Source organism: Opisthocomus hoazin, chromosome 6 (genome assembly GCF_030867145.1).
Source record: "Opisthocomus hoazin isolate bOpiHoa1 chromosome 6, bOpiHoa1.hap1, whole genome shotgun sequence".
Taxonomy (NCBI): domain Eukaryota; kingdom Metazoa; phylum Chordata; class Aves; order Opisthocomiformes; family Opisthocomidae; genus Opisthocomus; species Opisthocomus hoazin.
Window position 1 is genome coordinate 3,738,588 of NC_134419.1, and position 24,726 is coordinate 3,763,313.

At 43.4% G+C, this 24,726-nt stretch overlaps 1 protein-coding gene across 4 annotated transcripts in view; it reads right to left on the reverse strand.

The window, feature by feature from the left end:
• Positions 1-24,726, reverse strand: part of PATJ (PATJ crumbs cell polarity complex component) — a 159,529-nt gene that overhangs the window by 58,053 nt on the left and 76,750 nt on the right. For all 4 annotated transcript variants that reach the window (XM_075424348.1, XM_075424345.1, XM_075424347.1 and 1 more), the window contains one exon: positions 6,450-6,646. In XM_075424348.1, the coding sequence (XP_075280463.1) occupies positions 6,450-6,646 (197 nt within the window). The remainder of the gene's footprint in view (positions 1-6,449; positions 6,647-24,726) is intronic.

Consider the following 24,726-nt stretch of genomic DNA (forward strand, 5'->3'; position numbering starts at 1 on the left):
GGTTTTGTGTTCTTGGAAGATTTTTTTCATTCAAACAAGAAATAACTGGCCAAGTCTCACAGCCTTGTGTCACACAGGCTATTTGGTCAGATTGGCAACTTCACAATATTCCCATCTTATTTTCAATGGGTCAAAACAACATGCAAGCTCATCGTTTAAAGAAGGACAATGCAAGGACAAGAATAAAACCCCTAACACTTGATTATTCCTAAAGACAGAAGTGCAAAGCATTTACCTACCAAGTTGCTCACAGTATGAAGAGAGAGCCAAGAAAGGTCTACGAAAGCCTGAGCTGGCACGAAACGACCAGCACCGAGGAAACAGCCTCACACCAGCATTTGTAAGGGTTTAATGCAGTGCTGTCTGCACCTGCCATGGCTGTGAAGACAGGACGAGAAGCAGCATCCCAGGCCATGCTTTTTTAGTCAAAGACAGATGTAAAAATCCAGTGGCAAAAATGAATGCTCAGTTGCATTCTGGCTTCAAGCTGTACTTGAAACTTTCAGTGAGTTTTCTGACTTAATTTCTATAAGTTCAAAAAATAAATTATTCACTGGGAATACTGTATGCTTTACAAATTGTTTGGATTTAGTTAAATTACCATCAATTTTTCTAAACAGCAGACTCCTTAGATTAAAATTTATAGTCTTTACTCTGGCTAAATTAATCCTATTCAGAAGATGTATCAAATAATCCAAAATTTAATTAGCTGGGAGCTGGGTCTGTAAGTTATAATTATTTAATTACACCAAAATGAAAGGCTAATCAAAGTAATGTATCTCCACAAGGTTTTGGACTTTCCCACATAGTTACTACAGCCAGTATGAATTTTTCTTTTTTTCTTTTTTTAGAAAAGTCACTTTCTTTTGCAAAGTAAATTAATGCTCTGTTAGCTTCAGAAACCACAGTGACGAACACAGCACAAAAGCCTACATACATAAAGCAAAAACGAGAACATCCAGGATTTCATAAGGAACACCAACCTAAGTCTTTCAAATTAAATAAAGTAACATGTCAGATTAACCAAATCGTACTCTGGGAGTCAAAACCTCTAAATCTGCGCTTTGCTTTTTTCTTTAGAGATTAGAAAACAAAGCTTTGACTAAGCAAAAGAAATAAACTGTTCTGAATCAATGGCAACTCTTCTTTAAATGTCTGTTTATACACCTTCTTGGGAAGACAGGAGAGAGCAGCGAAAGATAAAAACATGCTACAGGTATGGGGTCAGGTCAGCACACAAACTTGCTCTTTAACGTAGCGCTACAATGCTTTATGGAAGATTTTATCACATAGCCCAAATGCACCGTTGCTTTCACCTACAAAATATTTGTTTTACAGTTTCATACACTGAAGTAGCAGAAAATACCAACTCACTGAAATCTGAACTCTGAAATTCAGAGAAAAAAATAAAGGATTGTTTGTTTCTCAAACTTTAATTTGCAGAAGAGAAACATTTGATATGGATATTTAAAAAAAGAGAACTGTTTTTACTATGTGGCTGTAATAGAAATCCATAAAATTAGTATCATCTGATTTTTATGAAAATCAAGTTAAATGATACCCCAAAGCTAGTAAAAGAACTGGCATAGCTTTCTGTAATAAATATTTCTTTGTACCCATGCATTAGGTTCCTTCTAACCACAGGAATTGTATTATTTTGAGACACAACCAGACTCTCTGAAACAACGGGAAAAGTTTCAAAAACTGTTTGAGCAGTCAAATTGCATAGACTGAGTCCCCATAAAATACACCAGCCCCCCAAATAATAAAGCAAGAGGAAAACACTGGAAAGAAAAAATAATTAATTAGAATGCGAGTTCTTCTTTCTCCACCAAATATCTTGCCCAGCACACGTTCAAACGTGCATCACCTTACGTGACCGACAGCCAGAAGCTCCATAAAGACAGGAACGTCTCCGGCCCCGCGCTGCCGTTCGGCTTTGCCGCTGGCTCGGCAGCCAGCTGACCCCGCGGTTCCCCACCTCCAGAGTGTGGACAGGGATGAGTGGCGGGGAACTGCAGATTGCCCGCGTCCTCGCGAACAACCGCCCTCCTGATTCCAGCTTTACCTTACTCGCAGCTTTAAAAACCATCAGCCAACACTAGCCCTAACTGGTAACCTGTATATGAAGTACATGAAAGAAGCATTTGTATCCTCCTGTGAAAAGACCAGCAGCACACTATCCCTCAATGTTACCTTCAGGAAACAAATCTGAAAACAAGAACAGAAGCTATGACTATTGTGTTTAAATAGGAATAAAAAAAAATTATCACCACTGAAGTTAGTCATTCAAGATGACCCTTGAAACACCAATGTGCAAACCTCAATCTGCTTTCAGGCGAAAACCCCACTACGGTCAAGTTACCGTCCCTCTCGAGGGACAGTGCCACTTCTCTAAACCAAAGTAACTATCTCGAAACAGGAAAAACCTCACAATCCCACAACAAATAAGCCGAGACTGAAGCGCCAGCCCCCACATTCCAAAACAGAAATGGCGTGATGAATTTGGCTGGTAGTTCGTTTACTCAGGCAAAATACTGATGTACCTATTATATTATTACAGTGTAACTTATATATATCTAAGAATCTTGAAACAAAATAGCTATAAAAATACATGTAGTACAAAAGCCCTCTGTCTTTGAGGTACCACAAAAATGGCACAAGAAAAAAAAGCCTCTTCTGCAACAGTCCAGAATGGACAACAGGCAAACTTGTACACCAGTTCTTGACTATGAAGACTTGAAAGAGTGAGAGCTGGAAGTGCTGTGGGCTCCTAGAGCAAAACATCCAAGCGAGCACTCTCCTTCCACCTCCTGCCCCATTTTCAGCAAGTCAAGCAGGGCCAGAAAGATGGCAGAAAATCCCAGTACCAGTAATTTAGCATAACAGGGCTCTGAACAGCTTGGTTTATTAATAGAACACAGTTGACTCTCTTATGAAGAGATGATAATAATAATAATAACAAGGTGGATTATTCAGTGTGAATAAATCCTACTGAAAGGACAGACCCATGCAGAGCTCACGAGCAGCAGGGCTTGACAGCACAGGTACAGCACCACGTGAACGTGCTGCGGGCCATGCTGGGCACAATCAGCCACAGGACTAAGCCCAAAGTAATAAGATACGAAGCGGTGCAGACACCTGCACTAAAACAGCAAGGGTGCAAGGCAGGAGCACCACAGATGGTTTCTTTGCTTGGAAAAAGAACAGAAAAGCAGAACTTGTGGTCATGTCACATTTTTTTACGTAGCGACCAAATCCTGACCCAAGTAATTTTCCTCCACATATGAAAGCAGGATGAAAGCACCTTCTCCCTCAAAAAGCTGTTATCTCCAGCAACATACCCATCCAAAATACATCACAGAAAACATACTTAAAAAAAAATTATTACATACAATTTTTTCATGTGACCTGCATTTCACTCCATGTATAGGCTGGATTGACTTTGAAAATGAGCCAAGGTCATGCCCCAAAAGACTCCTGTTGTTTGCAGAAGCTAAAAGTGAGATGATATTTCATTAATTCGGTGACAAAAGATTTTATAAACAAGGAACTGAGGCGGCATCCCACATCTTTCAATTGAATCCAGTCAAACTCCAGTTAAAAAAAACCACAGTGGTAATCTCTCTCTCATCTCCCATTAGCCTCACCCCCACCAACAGCCACGGAGAACCATCCGCACACGCTGAAGTAGCATCTGCTGCTGTAATGGAGCAACGCTAACGAACGGGGTTCACTGGGGCACCCCGGGACAGTGCAGAAATGCCAGAGGCTTCCTCAGATGAGCATCCCTCCTCTTGGCGATGTGCTCGAGCATTCAAGCCTGACACGTCACGCAAGCTGCAGCTGCAGATGTACTCACAACACGCAGTTAGACAAGGGTTGAGGGTGGTGGGTCTATTTGCTGACAAGCAGACGAGAATGCTGGGGGAAACGGCCTCAAATGCTTATGAATGAAGTGCTTGCAAAGTCCAACAGCTTTTTTCTATTTAGTAAGTAAATGTTTGAGGAATGGGCAATGGGCAGCAGCTCAGTCTGCAGCAGAGCAAGTAGATACCTACACGCAGTGCAGCACTACCCAAAGGAAGAGAAGTCCAGCTGCGTCACCACTAAAGACTGTCCATCCAGGTCTCTGAACGAGGCAAGGAAACCATGGAGAGACAAATCCTTCTGTGACCATGACCACAGTCACAGCCTTTACTTTTCTGTCTTTAACTGGAGAAAACCAAACAATCTGGATTCTGTCATTTCCTAACGTCTGAATGCTTGAGCTTGCCGCTCATGCTCTTCTAATGTATTTTGTTGTAGAAACTGCAAGTAAAGCCCGTTGACCACCTTGACCTCTGCATCACTGGCATGGAAGTTGCATGAAATCACACTGGAGATATTCAAAAGCCATCTGGACATCATCCTGGGCAACTGGCTTGAGGTGGCCCTGCCTGAGCAAGGGGGTTGGACCAGATAAGCCCTAGAGGTCCCTTCCAGGCCCAACCATTCTGTGATATTCCTCTGTGACCCGTATGCTTCTCAGGTGTGAGGATTCCTAGTTATTGAACCTAATGGTTATTGAAAAAAACCTGCCAGTGTAAATGCCCATTAGTTCCATTTCAATGCTGTTCACATAACACTGAAATGTTTTTAAAAGACAAAAAACCAGAGCTGTGAATAATTGACCACTGGTGCGAGCGTGAGACGTCCGTACATGACTAATGCACAACCCATTCCTTTGTAATACAGGATGTTTTGACACTGGATACGTACTCACTGGGGACCAGAATGAGATCACCACATCCTTTCATATAAGTAATCGCACTTCTGCCCGCTCGTGACACACCCTCAATTTGATTGCAAACGTGAACAAGAGAGGTAGTTACTAAAGTCTCTTTGAACTTCAGTTTATTTGACGTTTGGCATTTTTGAGATTCTGAACTTCACTTTCCTTCCACTGAAGAAAAAGAAAAATAATTTTATCTCCAACTTGACAGGGAGAGGAATCGGGGCAACACCACCACTTTGGCAAATGCTACTTATAACATGGCTCTCACATGTAAATCCCGAGCCTTGAGGTACCTGTGACTGATCACAGACGGTGCATCTTTGAAGTCTCGTTAGCAATACTTAACATTAGATCAAACAAACACTGCGAGGAGTAACTCATGAGATATAAGGAAACTCCAGTGAATCCTTCTTAGTAGAAAAGTATCAACACAAAAGGCTCTACCTTCCCTCCACCACGAACTACCTGGTCTATGATATGCACAGAGGAAAACACCACCATGCGTCCTTTCAACTGGTATACACCCAAAATTTGTCAATTTTTATTTCTTTTTTTTACCATTGGAATTTGGTGCCGGGGCAGAAAGAACACGAATTTGAAGGAGACAGTCATTTTCCCACCCTACTCCAGTACGATACAGACCTTCATACCATTTATCACACTTAAAAAGAAAATAACAAACTTCAGATGATGTTGTTATTATAGCAAAACAAGTCTTTCCTGTACTCTGTGTATTGAAAACCCATAATTACAGAACTGTTAGACAATGACAAATGCTTAGACAATTCTGAGTACTCCCAAGGTTTCCGCAGGCAGTCAATTTGCTCTTTCTGAAGTCAAGAAACACGAGAAAATAGGTGCTTCTCTGATGGCACAGAGAGTTGCTGAAAGATCAGAAACTCGCCACCCACGGAGAGCAGTAGGTCAGCGTATACCTGCTCTTCAGGGAAAGCTTCTCTCTAAAGGAACGATCCCCAGGGATGGCTGATTTTTTTAAACCCCTGAAGCAACCACGACGTGGGGAACCACTGCAGGTACCGCTGCGAAGCGTTATTTTGCAACAGTGTGGAAGTGCAGGAAATCTGCACTTTCAATCTGAAGGTGAAGCAAGGAGATGGGAGGAAAAGTGAAGACAAAATACTCTACTTGCTCATGAGCTCTCTCGCCTTGTGGGTGAACTTGTGGCAGACTAAAGAAAATAAGTATTTTAAGTTACAACAGATCAAAACAGACTACAGCACGGAATTTTATTTTCAGGATGGGGGATATCTCTGTCATCTGTAAAAACACATATGGTAACTTTGAGGGGGTTTTGTTTTTTTTAATATAAGGTGTGAATTTCCCTGTGAAACCACACATGCACTACAAGGATAGATTTACTCTCCCCTTCCTGCCTTTCAACAGTCCCTCCCTAAGCATAGCTTGTGAACATGCTGAGAGCACAGACTTCGTGGACAAGACATTAGTTTTCACAGGCCAATGATTTTTGTTTCACTGAAAACACATTTACCTGCCAAAGGCCAAGTTCTCAGTTGGCATAAATCAGCGCAGCTCCTTGCCACAGCCACCTAATTCCATTTGCAGGCTTTATTTAAGGTTCAAATGATAGCTTCACATATGCCTCTCCCTCCCTCCACGTGAACCCTGCCTAGCAACTAAAGGAAACACCTACCTCTAGAAGTTCATCACCAATATGCATCCGTCCATCTCGTCCTGCGGGTCCTTCTGGATTGATACCAACTACAAAGATGCTCATACGAGAGCGGTCCTTGTTGCCAGCAAGACTCAGTCCGAGCCCATTTTTGTCTTTCTCAAGCTCAATAATGTGCAGCTCTCCTGGTAGATCTGCATATCTCTGCCTGATTTTTTCTGGAAAGATCAAGAAACATAAAATGAATGATAACATAAAATAACTTACACGGAGATGTTCAAGAACACTTACAAACATGCTAGAAACTGATGGCTTCTCAGCATTTACTCTTTGTTAACAGAGGCCTGCCCAGCATAAACTCTAAAATGTCATTTGCTGTGCCTGTATCACACAGCAAAATGCAGCATCAGCTGCAAATACTAGTCACATTAAAACGGTACTATTTTAATTATTTGTACAACAGGCTGGTTCTAAAACAAAAATTTTTCGAAAGGAAGGTAAACAAGGAAATTCCAGGGGCACCTCAATCTTACCTTACAAAAACTATCAATTTCAGGAAACTCTCGTAAAGTTAGAACTGGTTAATTAACCACTGTGGAAAACTGAAATGCTGATGTTGCAAACATACCGCAAACTCGTATCTCAAGGTAGACTCTTTTTACTTTTTTCTTCTTTCTGGTGACTCAGGAATATGCTTACCACGCTCTGCTTAACATTATGTGCTACTGTGCGGATGATCACTCAAGGCAGATGTCAGTGACAATGTACATGATAGATTACATTTCTAAATGCAGCCCCACTTGATATTAAGGTAGTTATTTGTCTTTCATCTACATTTCAATCATTTCTGTGACAGAGCGCAATACGCTTGCAGAGTTATTTGGAGCACACGGCGTGTCTGTGGATGAGGACAGTTTCATCTGAACGTCATTTCGCCACCAGCATACAAACACCTGTAACTATTGCTCGCGAGGGTCAACCACGGCAAGGCTGATTTTTTTTTCCTCTGTCTGATTGTCCTTTGCAGATTTTAAAGCCAGCTTCGTACCACCACCCGCGCCCAATGCTTCAGCTGGGCCACATGTTAAAAAAAGCAAGTCAAAGTACGTTGCTGCTTGATGTCACCTTCAGTACAGAGCCCAAGGTGAAAGAAACCGCTGCATTATGCATTAAGAGGAGAAGTAAGAGATATGTTCAACTATATCCCTGAGTCAGCAGCAGTAGCTAGATCAATATTAGCTACTAACATTCTACCTGGAAAGTGTATTTTAATAGTATGATTTAACAACTGTAGTGAATGTTCCCATGACAACAAGGAAGAGGGGAAAGAGCTGGGGAAGGTGAGAGGGAAGCAACAAAAAGTGAATAAAAACTGCTGAGAATAAAGATGATGAAGTAGAGGCATTCCTTCCACAGCCCCTGTGCAGGTTGTTGGGGTGATTTAGCCAGACTTGGGTCCACCCCGGCAGCTCTCCTCCCCGAGGGTCCTTCCTCAGCACTTGTTCCAGCTGCAGCAGCCCCTCGTGCTCCGGCAGAGACCCCTGGGACAGGGGAGCAGAGCATCACCTACACTCAGAGCAACACGGACAAGAACCAGCTCTCCTGTCACTGTATTTACAGGCTGGCATTTTCCTGCCGTACTCCAAATCCCCGGTGGCCTGGAGCCTGAGGCTAAAATCCTGGGGGTGTATCTTAAGGGTGAGATGTTATCCCTGGAAAGCTGTAAAGCCCTACAGACGTCTGCACAAAATCAGAATGTCATAAAAAATTGGAAAGCTCATTTGTTACTATCAATTATATGCCAAAAATTCATATAACTGCATTAAATGGTAATCCATGTAGCTGCATAGTTCCTTAATATATTTCTTCACTAATGGGGTCAAAATGTAACTAGAGGTGAGATTTGCTACTTGAATTTGGAAAATGTTTTTCTCTGCTTAGCACGCAGGATACCTCCTGCCGAAAAACAGCAAGTCAGGAACGGTTTTGAAAACGATGCTTCTGAAAGTAGAGCAGATCCAAACACATACGCAGCCACACGCGTTTGATTCGTTTACCGTCCTTTTCCCGTCGAGCGAAGTCCAGACCTGAAGAGCACTCAGGCATTTTCTGCCCACCACAATTAGACAAACAACTCATTACAGCGCAGCAAGCAGCCGCAGCGAACCCCAGCTGTAAGAATACGAAGAACGGGCCCTCAGTAGAAAAGGGATTTCTTCGTGATTGCACTTTGGTGGATAAAGCAACGAATCAGTGCTCTGGAGGGATGCTGCTGATGGATCATTGCTCTACCACAGTTCCTCCCGTTGCTTGTTTTACATGGACAACACATCTTACTTTCATTTGCTAGGAGCGGAGCACACATCTAAAGCATGTTTTTAGCAACTCGCAGTTGAACACACGGAAGAGGTGAAGGGGCAAGGACACACACGCGTCAACGCCATACAGATGAAGCTGCACGTCTTCAGAGGCTGCTTCAAAACTCATTTCTTGCTTGTCAGCAAAGCTCCTTGGAATTCCCCAACCAGAGTGTGACGTCGGAGCAGCTCTGTGACACCGCACACGGACACACCGCGCCAGCGGTGACCTTCTGAGACCACCAGTGTCAGCAAGCCCATGACCTTTGCGGCGTTTCCTCCCGCTGCTGCAGCACAAAACGTATTTTCTCACATGGGGAAAATGCTTGCTGTTCACAAGTACACGTATACTCCTGTTCCATGCTGAGCTGAAACTAAACCTAAGTTTTAGTCCTCCAAAAATTAGCAGTTAAGGCAAAAGGCTCTTTCAATTACAAAGACGTATGAAGCCCTTGCAAAGGGCAGAGGAGCCTGTTTCCCCACTCTGCCAAAACCACCAGTTAAACGAGCTGGAAGGGAAGAGGTGTTTCTTTTGAAAATGGTGTCTCTGCATGATGCAACCTAGCATGAGAAAGAGCCCCACTCAAGTTTCTGGTCTGCCTCCATGAGGCCAGGACTGGAAACCTGGGGAGCCGATGCCCAGTTCAGCACCCCAGCTGCGCCAGTAATCCCCCACCGTGGGAATAACTCTTTGGGTAAAGAAAAATTTATCTGGGCAGAGACCAACTCCAGGGGTCACCAAGTTGCTTTACTTGTTAAAAGTACCTTTTTTTTTAAAAAAAAAAAAAAGGGTTTGCCCTGCTGCATGTTTTTGTTTGAAAAAACCCCCACGCTTACAGCAGAAGAAGAGCTCTGTGTAGCCTAAGCCCTTCATTACATCATCACATTCATTTCTGAAGCCACGATTTGAAACGGCTGAGCTGACTGGAGCGGTAAAATAGTGGGAGACCACCGAGGAACCGCCGCCGCCGCTACGTGCCGAGCACCGCTCGCGGCCTGGCAGGAGGGCCGCGTTACCGAGTGCTGCCGCAGAAGACGCGCGCGCGTGCGTACACGTTTGTGTACGCAGGGATGAGCAGAGATACCCCCGCTTTTAACACCCAGCCCCCCGCGCAGCAGAAGGTTCTGGCTCCGGCGTGCCCCACCTCCCGCAATTAAACCCCTCCGAGGGCCGTCCTGGGCAGCCAGCCCTGCGGTGCAAACGATAACGCGCTATTCCCAGCAGCGGCCCGGCGTCACGCAGCCGATCTGCATGCAAATATCCTTTGGGCATCCGGCTGACTGCCTATAACATTGTAATCGTATTCTCAGTTTGCCTCTTAATAAGAATCTCATAAGATTATTTTAAACAAGTATTTACTGCTTAAACATACGTGCATCTAAGGCATCGTCTTTTTAATGCCTTTTTCAGCTGTTTTTTCTCCCCTCCAGCTGGTATCACTTTTCAGGTCTCTGCCTAGCATTGGGGAGCCAGTTAGCATCTGCTTTCGCAAAGAATTCCATTATCTGCCTTCATTACCAGATACTTTACACAAGGCAATTGTAATTCTGCTGTTGCTGCATTACACATGGGACACGGCGGTTCTTGTTTTGGCACTCCATGGCGTTGTTTCCACGTTCGGCGACAATATGCCCATCACAACGTCTGCAAACATCTCTCACCAACGATATTTAACTAGCTAAGGTTGCACCCAGTTTCTTTTCAAAATACTATACAGATGTAACATGAACTAAGAGCACAAGTATACGCTTTAGCGATCACTCCTGCAATAATATTTCCCAGTTATATTAGCAGGCAATTACATTTCAAAGAGAAACCCTGGAAATGGAAGACAACTGCTTTCAAACAATGTACTATTATGCTGCTGCACATGTTTCCCTGCTTCAGCCGCTATTCCTATTATATTAAACAGAGAGATAAAAGAAATAAATGGGGACAATATGGTCAGGATATTGGAGTTTGCATGATCTAGTATTGCAACAAATACACAATTTATCTGCATGGAGAAAACAGGCATCACTTCTCAGGAAGGCAAAAGGCTCTTTCAGTTACAAAGACGTATGAAGCCCTTGCAAAGGGCAGAGGAGCCTGTTTCCCCACTCTGCCAAAACCTCCAGTTAAACGAGCTGGAAGGGAAGAGGTGTTTCTTTTGAAAATGGTGTCTCTGCATGATGCAAATTAGAGTCCATCTAAAAAGGTAAAAAAAAAGGGAAGAAAAAGCTCTGGATGACTCAGCTAGGTGATTGGTTTTAGTACCACATGCTCAATATTAAAACTGCCAAGGCAAAACACAGAGAAAAGAAAGGGGGAAAAGCACCGCAAAAAGAAATGACAGATGATATTTGTACATAGAAGGTGATACTGAGGATTTTACATCCCCTTGCGTTACCTCAGATAACTATTAGCAACATACGCTGGCTTTTGGAGACTTTACAATGGTCTCATTTATCAGCCTGCGTTCATTTTGATGGTGTTAGCTACCATTTTTATCACATAGCACATAACACGGTTACAGCTTTAGCCTTTGCTGAGATTACTCTGCTCAGACAGCAGTGCTGCAGCACAACCGCTGTTTTTCGTTTAGTAATGATAGATATCAGAATGCAGCCAGCATCCACTACACAGAGCCAACCTTGCATATCAAGCAACTAATTCCCGTCTTGATTTCACTAAAACACTAAAAAAAAATAATGTAGGAAGTCCCTTGAAAGCTAACCCTAGAGCTGTGAGGGCAGCACGTCTAATTTACTGATTACAATTTACAAGAACCTAAATAAGCATATTGAAGGGACAATAATTGAACAAATGGGGTTTAGAATTCTCCCACTACTAATAATATAAGCTTATTGTTTTAATCTTCCCACTAGCCCTCTATTCAGCTCCAAGGAGGCAGACAGTTCTTCAAACCTTATCTCAAAAGCGATGCACTCGTCTGTTTTCGTAAGCTTTAAACTGATAAATAGAGAGAAGAGAATTTCTCTAATGCTTTCTTGAATTCCATAAAATCATTCCTATTCTCCTCTCAGTGATCAGCATGCATGAGAAAAATAGGGCAGCTGTATTTAAGACTGGCAAATCTAAATGGAAGAGCCAGAGACGGTGTTCTGAGCGGTCCCGCTGCCTTGGGTGGCGAGGGGAGAGGACAGACTCTGCTGGGGCTCACATCTTTGTAAACACCGGGATCTCCAAACCTGCGGCAGGGAGTATCTCTGCAACGAGATGGGACAGCCACGGGTTCCCCATCTGATCCAGAAACTCAGCATCTCCTACCATCTCCCTCTGACAGCTACACCATCTCTTTGGTAACGCTTTGCTGCGTGTACACCATTTGGAAGTCAGTTTCCCCAAACTGGAACGATGATTTGCAGAGAAAAATAAACCCCAGCATTTCTGCTATTCTTTGGCACACGTCAATTAACGCTCTCACCCCAAGCTCAAGTCTGTCACACACAAGGTGGGGGGGGACGGGGACGGACACCTCCACAGCTGCATCTCTCCCCTTCCTGCCCAAAATACTGGGAGCCAAAATATTATAACATTAAGTACGTGAGGGGGAAAGCATGCACAAAGTGCCACATGGGCAAAGCCTTCTCTAAATGAAGAGTTCAGTGTAGGCTCCCATCCTCTCACAAATATAACTCGTCCAACCTCCAGCAAAACACAACCGCGCGTTACACTCTCCTGAGACAATGTTCTTACCCTACCCTCAGGACTGTCTATTTTCTTCCTCTCTGCGTGTGAGGGATTCAGGCTATTCTCTGGGATCTCCCAGTTTCTTCTCTTCTCACTGGTCCCTTCAGCTCAGGCTCCCATTCCGCTTCACTCCCCTCTTGCCATGCAACCACTTGCAGCAGCTTCTCACCTCACACAAGAAATCTCTCCTTCTCCAACGCTTTCCTTAAATCCCACCTGTCCCTCACATCAACCTTTCTGCAGTGGAAGGTAAAAATTTCTCCCAGGGATTTTTAAGTAATCTGGGAAGAAGGGTATAATGAGAGTCTCCACAATACACTTCAAGTACCATTTCATTTTGTTCCTGCGAGCAGGTGACATTTAGAAACAGTTATCATTAATTTTTTCTTCCTACAATCAAGGAATTGTCATGCCCGAAGCCAACAGCAGAGAGAAAAGTGACATTTAGCCCTGGCTGAAAAACAAGGTAACTGCAGCCTGTAACGTCAGGGAGCATCTCCAACGCTTGCCCCATCTCCTGTCCACATTTTGAACAAAGGGAGTTCTTGCCAACAGTTTTTTTTTTTTTTATTTCAGGCCCAAAGCTTCATTCTAAAGCTGCAGTTTCACTATACTACACTTAAGTTCTCTGAGGAAGGGATATGGTATGTTTTTCTTTTTTAATTAGATGACAAGGTCATGATGAGTCTATTCATACTGATGTTTATCTGAGAACTTTGACACTTTTAAAAGGAGATTTAGTGACAGTGTGGTCAGATGATGCTAATAATTGCTGATTATAAGGGAATCTGCCCTCCCCTGCACACAATACTTCCACTCATTTGCCTTTCAAACGACGCATTAACCCTCACCAAAGCCCACGGGTTTCCTCAGAAGTGACCTCTTTGGATGCTGTGATCTCGCGGTGGAGCTCCGACGCCGAGCGCGGCGTGCCTCCGCACCAGCTGACGATCCCCGACCTTACAGGCTGCGGAGGAAAGCAACGGCAAGAGCTGCCCGTGTGCTTCTCGCCCGCCGCCCCGGGACTGACGAACAGGAGACAGACAAAATGGGCTAGCTGCTGGAGCGGCACACTGCCGCTAGCTGATCAAATACCGTCAAACGGCAACAAAGACGGTTTTCTTCTGATAAAATCCTCCATGAGGATACAAATAGTTATGTGTAAAAATGTATCACATCGTGGTTGATGTTTGGACCCACAAAAGGCCTGAGTGAAGGCATTTTGAACTAATTCCATCCTTAAAATATGGGGTCTACAGCTTTTGAGGCTGCTGTAGACCCCATTTGTAAGACGTTGAAAAGATAACTGAGAAAAATCCCCTAAAAAATACTGTACTGTATAATACTGCAGTATATTACATTGCACCATGCAGTTTAAGCCACCCAAGGCCAGAATACTGCAGTCTTCAGTGCTTCCCAGCGCAGGCGGCGGTGACGGCACGGAGCAGCCCGGAGATAAGGCTCACTTATCACAGCTGCCAGGCTCACGGACGCTGCACCTCCCGAGAGGAACGCAGCCTTGCTCCTGCTCCGCTGCACCTCGCCTAACATAGTTCTCTGGGAAGCTAGGACATGTTAACAGTGTAAGAACATTAGAAAACACTGATTTCCATCTGCGAAGCCTCAAGGAAATCCGAACCAGCTCTAAGCACACATGGCTTCTGCTTCTGGCCTGCTGCACGGCGGCTATCGCCTGGCGTCGACGTGCCCACCGAGCGTCCGTGATCCGCCAGGATGCACAATGTGCACGCACAGCACCAGATTCCCAGATGCTGTGACAGATGATGTTTTAACGACCCATTTTACAATGCAGTTTTGGGAAAAAATCTCACAATTGGGATAGAAATCCGTTTTCTGAGCTACTCTTTCTGGAAGAAGCAGGTTTTCTGGTTTGCTCCTGCTCCCACGGCTCTGCTAGGATCTATGCTCCATTCCCTGTGTTTGTATTTGAAAGCTGCTCGTTCATTTGATGGAAGGGCAAGTACGTCTGAGACCGAACAAAGAATATTGGGGAACTCTAATCCATTGCTTTTCTGCTTGGTCTCAACACGAACAAACGAATATTGTGAACATTCAGATTTTTCCTCCCTTGACAGTAAAACAGCATAACTTGATCTGACAGTGTTTCATCTTTATATAATGATGTTCCCACCAAGCGACTGGCACAGTCATTATCTTGGAATCTTTCTGCACTGAGTCTAATTAAAGAGAGAGGCATCAGACTAATGTAAAAAAGTGAAAGTTTGTTACCTCATGAAGGCTTGTATGGGCCCGAGCGCCAGCTTTCCCAGTGATAAGTAATTGTGAAAGGCAGCACAGGACACCTCTCAGAAGGCAAGGCGATGAGACATCTCTCACACAGTGATTTGTTCTTAAATTAAGAACCTGTGATGAGAGCCTGAACCTTCTCCATCTAGAGGGGGACTGGATGAGAAAATGGGGAGACTTTTGGGCTTAATAATAAAGACTTATTGATAAGCAAACATAATCTGTACTGATGAGCCCAAAGATCTAAAGAAAACTCTTAAAGGAAGGTCTCCAGGGCAATTGCCACCATTTGTGAAATGTAGACAAACACCCATAAAGCTTCAAAAAGCCCTCCAAACAGTTGCACTGACAAGCCATGAAAATAAAAAGGACTAAAGACCTGGTTTTGAAAGAGCAGGTGAAGAGAAGGAAATGATACTGTGCAGCTGGGGTAGGAGATGGTGGAGAGGAGATGGCAGGAAGAACGTCCCAACCTAACGTGATCGCTTGCTGTGCCACAGCAGCACAGCCTTGAAAGGCAGCAAAGCCATATACAATCAGTGTGACTTGACAAAGACTAAATTAAATTTCTGGATTAAAAAAATCCCACCATAGTAGTTTAAGTTTGTTTGTACAGCAATTTTTAAACATGCTGTGACAGCGATTAGCAAAGATGAAAGTTGGATGAGTCATCTGGGACTGTAAATCCCAGGCAAATACCCACGCAGCTATGTTAGAAAATACAGGGCAAGTCCAAACAGTGAGAAGAACCAGGAAAGACAGATCATGATCAGCTACTTCAGCTGTGATTTAATTCAATGGTGATCTTCACAATACATTTTAATCCTGTTTAATATTTTTAGTTGTTTTGCTAAAGATTGGTTGCAACTAGTTAGTCACTACAAAAATACATTCACCTGGGACAAAAGGCTGTATTTGTATTGTATGTTCCTTCTTTAGGCCAACTATGGGGATAAAACGCTATATAAGTATTTAAGGAAACATCAAATTTACTATACATCTGTTGAAATGCTCAAGATTTCTCTCATATATCAGATATTGTGAACTACATTCCTTCTGTAATATGTATTTTTCCTAACAATATATACTGTTTGTATTTGCACAGAAATGAGAATGCAATTAAAATATAAGCAACAGCTTTGTAATAAAAATATTGCACACAAATATGCCAACTGTGAGCAACAGAAGAAAAATGTTTTTATTGAAATGCTTTCATTTAAAACTGGAATATTAAAGAAAAGCATTGTTATTCTCACAATAGATAATGGAGGTGCTATGGTGATCAAATTCATTTTTAAATGGTCCAACTTCCACTTTGTCAAAGCTTTCCTTTCGTCTGTCTTTGGGCCTTCACCAACACCTAGTTAACGACAAACGCCGTGCAGCGACCTCAGAGGTGGTTCTGCCATCGCACCGTGGCCACAAACACTTCCATAATTTTCCAACTGACAACTCTCAACTTCACACTCCTAGTTTTTATTCACAGACCAGAGAAGAAAAATATCCTTTTTCAGCTCCTAACAAGTTGTTCAAGTTCGATAAGCTATTTTCATTCCTACTGAATTAGCTGAATAAGCTGTAGAGAGAATAGGTCTTTGTTTCACGCAGCTGAAGAAAAAGTCAAAAGCTGTCTTTTTACTACAGTCAGCTCCGGGCCCAGATTTCTCTCCATTCTCTGGGTGCACACATACTTTTCCTGAACAATTTATTTCACTTAAATTATACTAACGGTATCTGAGTATGCTCAGATATTTACGTAGATTGCCATTTAAAACTTACAATGCACGTTCAAAGCAGAAAATGTTTGATTTAAATTAAGTGCAAATCCAATTTAAAGAAAAAAGCAGCTTAATATTAAAAAAGATTCATATCCAGCTTTTAGAGGGCATGAGGTGACAGAGTGTACTCCACTTACAGAACAGACCTGACCAGTCCCACAACACTGTTAAGCTACATATCCACCTCATCCCTGCACACTTCTGGATATGAAGCCAGGAAACAAAATGCTAGACAAGAAGAACGGGGCCAGGCCATCCCATAGCTCCTCACATCACGCAATGCTCCTACAGAGCCAAGAAATTCCACAAGAGTAAGTCTGAGCTGGTTCTAGGTCCTGGGTTTTCGAGCTATCAAATTGCACTTGAGTCGTTTTCAAGCTTTTTACAACATCAAGCAATGCTTAGAGGTTTTGTTTGTTTAAGTATAAATCTGAGTTTCCCAATGTCATGGCTCATCTTTGATTGCTGAGATGAAAATGAAAAATGACTGCAACACCTGGCAATGCTGCAGACTACCAACTTCTGGGCCTCAGAACAAAAGAAATACATACCTATAATTTCAGTTTAAAGCCTCTTCTATTAATAAAAATCCAATAATAACTACTACTAATAATATTGTATCTTTCTATATCTTCAGCTACAACGTGTATATTCCATTTATGATGCCTAGCACATTAATCACAGTATACATGTAAAACAGATACACAGGCTAACGGTATAGCCACCACTGGGCAGCTGTTGGCTTCAAGTCCAAAAGAGAGCTGCAACTCAGCAGACAGAGACCTACTCCCCTGTCTCTGAACAAGGTTTCTGATATAAAGCTTGGCTCTCCCATGATTAAGAGAGTACTGCTGGTGACCTCTGGTAACATTAATCCACAGGATCCCTTTCCCAAGCCAGCCGCTGAGCTACGAGACGCAGCCAAGAGCTGCGCTCCCATCATCGACAAGGCCCATGTTCCTCTCCCGCTTCAGGAGAAGCAAACTGTAGCTGCCCTTTACGTGCTCTGGTTCCTCATCCGCCTGGTCTGGCAGCACAGCCTTGTGCAGAGCAGTACCTGCACAGCCCACACCTTCTCACCACCTGCTTTGCACTTGGCCAGTACACATCATTGCTGAGGTGGCACCTTAGCTCCAGCTGTAGACCCAAGTGAAGACCTTTTCCAGCCTTATGGAGGAGAGGATGAATGAAAGGGACCCACAGCACAGGACTCTAATTTTAGATCATGGATTTAGCCCATGAGAAGTCCCATGCAAAGCAGAGCTGAAGGAGAACGTCCTCCCTCCTTCCTCTGCTCTAGCCAGCTCTCGTGTTCCTCAGACTCCTCCACGAGCCTGCACAGGTCACCAACCCAGCAGAAAACCATTCCTTGTTAATGATGGAGCAGTTTTCTGCTGAGCGAGTGAGCTGAACAGGCTGAGGAAGGGAAGAGCAACAAGCACCCAAGTACCATAAACAACTGGCCAAGGTGGGAGTGGGGCCAGGCAAATCGTGCTCCCTCCTTCGGCTCGTGGCTAGATGGTCTCATGTTGTGGAGCTTCAGCCTGAGAAAGAGCAGAACATGAGATGACAAAGTAACACTTCTCATATAGCTGAACAACTAAAATGCAAACTTCCAGGCTGAAAACATACCATTTGACTAATGCTACTATTCCAGAAGAGAAAGGCACCAGCTAAATAAAGAATTGACTCAAACGTCTCTTCTAAACATGAGAAAGCAAGGGTTTATTACTTGGAATAATTTTAAATTGTCCTACGTGATATAAACTGAAAATCAGTACGTATGCTGGGCTAATAAGAACACAGATACTTCTGCCACTGAAGGCGTTGGTCAGACAGCAGCTCTTGCGTTTTCACAGCCAACTGCCACTTCCCTTTTCCATCAGGTGAGGCAGGGGGGTCTGGGCAGATGAACGGACAGCAATTCCTCCCCGCACAAAAACGCCCCTTTAGTATCACTGTGAAATCAGAAAACAGTTGTATGCTCTCCCTAAATCAGCCATACATCTTATTTAGTCAGCTGTCTTGAGAGTCTATTCAAGAAGTTAATCGGGTTTATGCTGCACTTCTGACATCATAAACTTGACAGATTTGATTAAATGAGACAATATTTTGTATCAGAAATTCTATTCTGATTGTTTTTAATCTCTCCAAAGGACAGAGTCTGGCAGACCTGTTTTCCACAGAGTAAAATAAAAGGATTAGGGTCAGACACCTTTCCTTATACCACATTTCAAATAAGAGGTGACAAGAGGCATTCCTGTCTCTGCAGAAGAAAAATAACATCACAAACAAGTGAACAGAGTATTCTAACTGGGGTTTTTTAGTATCAAAATATGTTATTAGGTAACAAATAGCTTCTCTTTAATGTATTTAATGAAATAAAGATATTAATGCATTAAGCTTTGGGCATTTTTTGACTGAACACAACCATAATCAGGAAACTGATGATGCATGTGAGCAGAGACTTGCAATATGTCAAGCACTCTCTCTTTTCCTTCTAGCAAAAAGAAATCCATCTCCAAGGATTTATCCAAGAGGAAGAGCTAAACGGATAAACCTCTCTATATTAAATCGACTTACTTTTTCCACTCTGACTGGAGGAAGAAATCAACTAACAGAAAGCTGAAAAACAAATGCTTGAGGGGAAAAATAAGCGTGGGGTACGGTAGTTTCTACTGTGATTTTTTTGGGTTGATACTGAACAGATTTTTTTTCTCCTGGGAAATTTAGCTTTCAGATGGATGATTGAGATGCATCCAAGACTGGCTGCTCAGGAATAAACACTGTCTCTTGGGTAAGCTGGAACTCCATGGATCCTGCTTTTTCATTTTATTTTATTAAATTTAAATGGCCATCTAACCCCTAGAAACTGTGGCATGGTGCTCCAGCAGGCTCAAGATCCTTTGTGTATCTTACGACAGATGGCTAACCAAGACATCCAACAGACGGAAACCAAGCCAGAAGAGACACCAGGTCCTCCAAACTGCAGTCTGGGGGTTACGCTCCAGTGTTTATTAATTATATTCTCATCTCTTAATATAAATTCAGCTTAATTCTAATATGGTAAATAATCTTGTTCTGTTTTCCTATAGGAACAAAGCTTACGCAATCATAACCTGTGCAATCCAAGCTCCTGCCCCAAAACCTTTGAACCTCCTGGCTAATTTGAAGCAAATCTGGTGGTGGACTAGGGGTCTCGAAGGTACTATAAATGGTTCATGAAAATAGGCAGTCGTGCAGAGGAGAGAAACCTGATAAATACCCTGACTGGGGGAAAGGCTTCGGCGTGAGATCACACCTTATTAAAGTGTCAAAGAATTCACAGGAGAGAAAGCCCTTAGAAATGCTCCAGCCACAGGAAAAGCTAAAATTGGAGCTCACACCTTCCTCAACACCCAAGTCAGTCGAACGGGAGACACAAATCTGTAGGAATCCAACTTCATTAGCCACAGCACTCACAGAAGTACTCGTTAAACTCTTCACAGCTCTGCGCTCGAGTCCTGGCTGGAGGCAGCATGGAGAGCACCCAACCAGCACCTCTGTCCTCCCCTCAAAACGCCTCTTCTGCATCTCTCCGAGCGGAGCCAGAAAGGAAAGGGGCAAGGTCTGCCAACACACGGCTACCGAGGGACGGCGAGGACGGGCCGGAGCAGATGTACCAACTGGCTGCTACACAGACCCGTCCAGAGCCGCCGAGAGGGTTTGCCTGTTGGTTTGCTCCGATGCCAAGAGCCATCCGCTCGCGCTGCCAGCAGCTGCCGCGGGTCCTGCTCGCTCTGCCCTTCCGAGCCAGCGCGGTCCCCGACGCGTGTCACTGTGCACGTCCTGCTCATTTATAACGCCACAATCTGCCTCCTGCACGCACAGAAGAATGACCACATCGTTCTGTCCCCGAAAGGCTTCGCTGAACTCCCCATTCCTCACAAAATCCCTTGTAACCTCTTCTTTGGCCCTCGCTCATAAGCTGCCCGTGCTCATCCTTGCATACAGCTCTACTTACTCCCTCGTCCATCACAGCCAAGCCTCATCTCATTTTTCTCCTCTTCCACTCTTCTCCCAGCCCTTCAGTGATATTTCACTACATATCATGCTATCAGGCTGCTCACTTAATGGCTTTCTTCCCTTGAAAAACAGTATTTCAAAAATCACATCTTCTAACAACTCAATCCTGAAACGAGCTCTTGCTGTAAAATTACTGCATTGTCTATTTAAACACATTCATGATACGCAACAAAATGATACCGTGTTAATTCTCAGAAGAACCTGTCCTATCCCTAAGAGAATAACAGGTTACAAAATGGAGGAAAGCACAGCCAAACCTTATGGGGTTTAAAACAGATTTTTTTTTTACCAAACACTTGAAGAAAATATAATTTGTGGTTCAGAGCACAGTTTGCTTTAAGGTTTACAGTTCAGTGCAGAAGAACGCCCAGATTTGAAGGCCTGAGTCGCAGATGAGCCTGGCACAGGGAGCAGGAGGGTCCGGAACCACGGGAACCTCGTCCCTCCTCCTCCCCTGGGCACCCAGCCGACCCGCTGCAGCTGAGCGGCCCCCACGGCTGTGTTACCCGACAGCCACGGCTCTACCAGACCAGACAATTTCAGGACCATTACACGCAGTAGTAGTATAAGATACACTTTGCTGGTTTTTCAAGGTACAGCAAATGCTGCTGCTTGCTGTTTGCTCGCACAGCACCTGGAGGGACAGAGACTTAGCAGCATAATCTCTTTCAGAAACATTTGGGTGGTGTAATCCCTCTCTGCTCTCACCAGCCGAGTGTAAAGAGCCATAACTTGGCTCCACGTGCATGTGCACACACAAGCAAATGCCCTGTACCTACACAGTCTCCAGCATTTCCCTCCAAATTCCTCCCAATTTAAGTATGTGGTTCAACTCTCGGCAACAGTGCATCACACATTATGAGAACTTACGTTCAATATCCCTTAATACTCCCAGGATCATCACACCATGGAAATGACAACTTCCCACCTCACTTCATAGAGGGCCTGGTTGAGTGTACTACATAAGTTTAACATTCACAGGTCAAAAAATGCTACTTAAGCTTATAGTTCTGAAATTACAAATAAAACATAAGTATTCTATAAAAAGTGCACTTAGTTTTCAGTTAAGGGATACAAAAAACCCTCTGAAACTACCTAAAGCATTTTTTAAAAACCCAAATCAACTGTTAAAAGCATTTGGTATCTACAGAACAATTGCAAAATGGTATGACAAAGTCAAGGTTTACCACTCCTGGCTCTGGACAACGGACGTATTCCGCCTGTAGCTCTGTCCCCTGGCAGCAGCACGCTCATCACCTGAGCAGGAATTCCCAAATCCAGCTCACTCAGCAACTGCTGCTCAGACGGCAGCAGCTCCTGGCTCTGTGCTGGCCTGCCCGCATACCTGAAGACATGCAGAAGAGTTGGGTCCTCGTCCACATTTAAGCCTTGTCCTTCCCCCAGACCAAGTCCCCTTACCTGTCCCATTCTCTCATTGCACGTTCCAACTCACCAACCCCATCACCCCACTTTGCTCCCCCCTCTCCCTTACCTTCTCCAAACGACCCCAGAACGTGATGCCAACACCAGCTCTGCTCCTGGATCTTGAATTACAGCGGTGGATCCTGACAGAGGCTGGCTCCCACCGCCCTGGCAGTGGGCCGGGAGCACGCAGCACCATGATGCCACCGGTCTGTGGTCCCTGTCGTGCCCTCTGCCCGTTGGGAACACCTCCCCATTCACCAAGGTAAGGTGGATTAATGGGTGTCTCAATGGGGTGCTCCCCCTCACCTCTGGGGAGCACATGGAGGGCCCACGCTGAGCAGGATGGGCTCTGCCGACGCGCGCAGGGCTCTGCAGAGGGACGCCAGCACAGCCCAGGGTGCTCGGCCCTGGAGGGCTGTGCTGCTCTGACCTCCGCTCCATCTCTGCCCAGCACACGCGCACACACACGTGCGCTTTTTACACGCACAGCAGCAGGAATTTGCCGTTTCCTTGATGATCCCCAAAAGCTCAATGCTTTCACATCTCCTCTAGTAACTTTTTTGGGAAGCAGAGGCAGGAAAGCGCAAGCCGTGATCTCTAAGCACTGATGAAGCAAACAGACATGGCCATCATTACACCAGTAATAAAAGGCTCGTTCTTACTTCTGAGGCAGCAGAAAGAACTTCCTGCCGTTTAGCCAGTTGCCACAACATCTCATTTCAATACGGCAAAAGTATTTTGAATTTGCTGATGAAATGGTGATGTTCATCTGATGCAGGTATCAGTCTTTTATACACACACACACACATACAAATACGTTTATATTTCTCCTTTCTAATTCATTAGCTTGCAAGTAGTTTTCGATAGCCACGTGGTCACTACAAGGCATAAAGGTAATTTTTTAATAGTTACAGTGTATTACAGCTAGCATACCTATAGACAAATCTTCTGGATTGCTCTTTAAATGCCAGCTATGCTGATAAAGAGCAATCACGTACCTGCTCCAAGCAGAAGGTAAACTGACGACTAGCCCCTAAGCCACTACGCTGAATAAGGGAGAATCAAGTCTTAAGACTGAGGAGCAAAAGATAACTTCTTTAACTGTTTGAGAAAGTTGAAGTTATTCCGGACAGCTGTCTCAATTACTGTAATACTGTGGAAAACTAGGTAACATCTGTAAAGAATAAAATTATTGTCATTTAACATTTTTACTTTCCCTTCTGTTAGAGGATTACTTCCACTATATATTTGGAGCAGCTACTGTTTAAACCAAGCAGACCATTTTGGAACAGAGCTATTATGCAAATAATCTATTCGGAATTCTAACTAAAAGCAATGTTGTGCCAGTCTGGACAAGACACAACACACAGTAGAGTTTCTTTTTAATTTTTTTTTTTTTAATGCAGTGGAGCAACATCATTTACAATGGTAATGATGAAAGATATCTTCCTATCTAAAATCAGACACTCAAGAATATAAACACATAACCATCTTTTATGGGGTGATGTTGGTCTTTCATTTATTTATTTAAATATTTACATCCTTTTTACATATTTTTAGGTGCAAGTCATTGCAGTGATATTAAATGTTCTTTTATGAGAACAATATAAAGATCTACTTGTATTATCCTCTCTTTGCAAGTTTGTACAGTGATACTTGTGTATGCAGATTTCTACCACAGCCATGATCTTCTATCTGTAAGTTTTATATGCAATTACTTATCTGTAACACCTGAGCAAGATCAAAGATCCCAAACAACATAAGCCACCTGCACCATGCCTTAGACAATGTAATAACCTGAAAACATCAAATCAGTATATTTCGTGCCTAGCATTTTAATGCTATTCTCTGGATACCTGGCTTGTGTTGGAAGAAAAGATCATACCTAAGAACAAATGCAATCTGAGGCAATATTTAAAGATTAGATTATCCTTCATTGCAAATAGCTCATTTGTTTGCTATCACATTGCTTTATTCTTGTTTTGCCTCCTTATACCATGAAAATGCTGAATATTCAGTTTAGATTCCCCAGCAGCTTTTTATTTTAGTCTAAAAACATTTACCTAACACATTCTTAACAAGCAAAGTGAAGAAAATTCAGCCATCTGTCTCTACATTACAATAACAGTTATGGAAGAGTAGATTATTCTATATAGTAAGAAATTTAATGCTAGGAAATCTTATACTTAAAGCACTGCGTGCTCACGTCAGTTTTGCATATCAGAATGTTGAATATGAACGTACAACAGAAACAATGATTTATAAGGAAACACAACACAAAATATTTTAAAGATATTAAATGCATTCAATATTCCAAACATGCTATATGCCCATGCTTCAAACTGAGAAAAAAAAATGATCTGTGCTATTTATTTTCTTACCTTCAGCACTTCACCAGTTCTAAATTATCACTAAAAATACTTCAAATGACTTGCTGGAAACAAACACAATATAGAGACAGATGTGAATCCTTACCTGGGAAACCCCCTTGTACCATTGCTGTACCAGCATGTACTTCAAGGTATCTGCATTCCTGACAAACATTCAATGCTGTAAGCAGCTCAAATCCTCATCATACACAGACTCAGTGCTTGTCTTTCTTCTGACGACCTTGGGCCTATTTTTTCTCAGATTTTCCTCTCCTTAAGGGCAAACCGTCTGTCTGTTTCTATTATGAGATGCCATCAATTATATTAATTTCAAGCTACCCA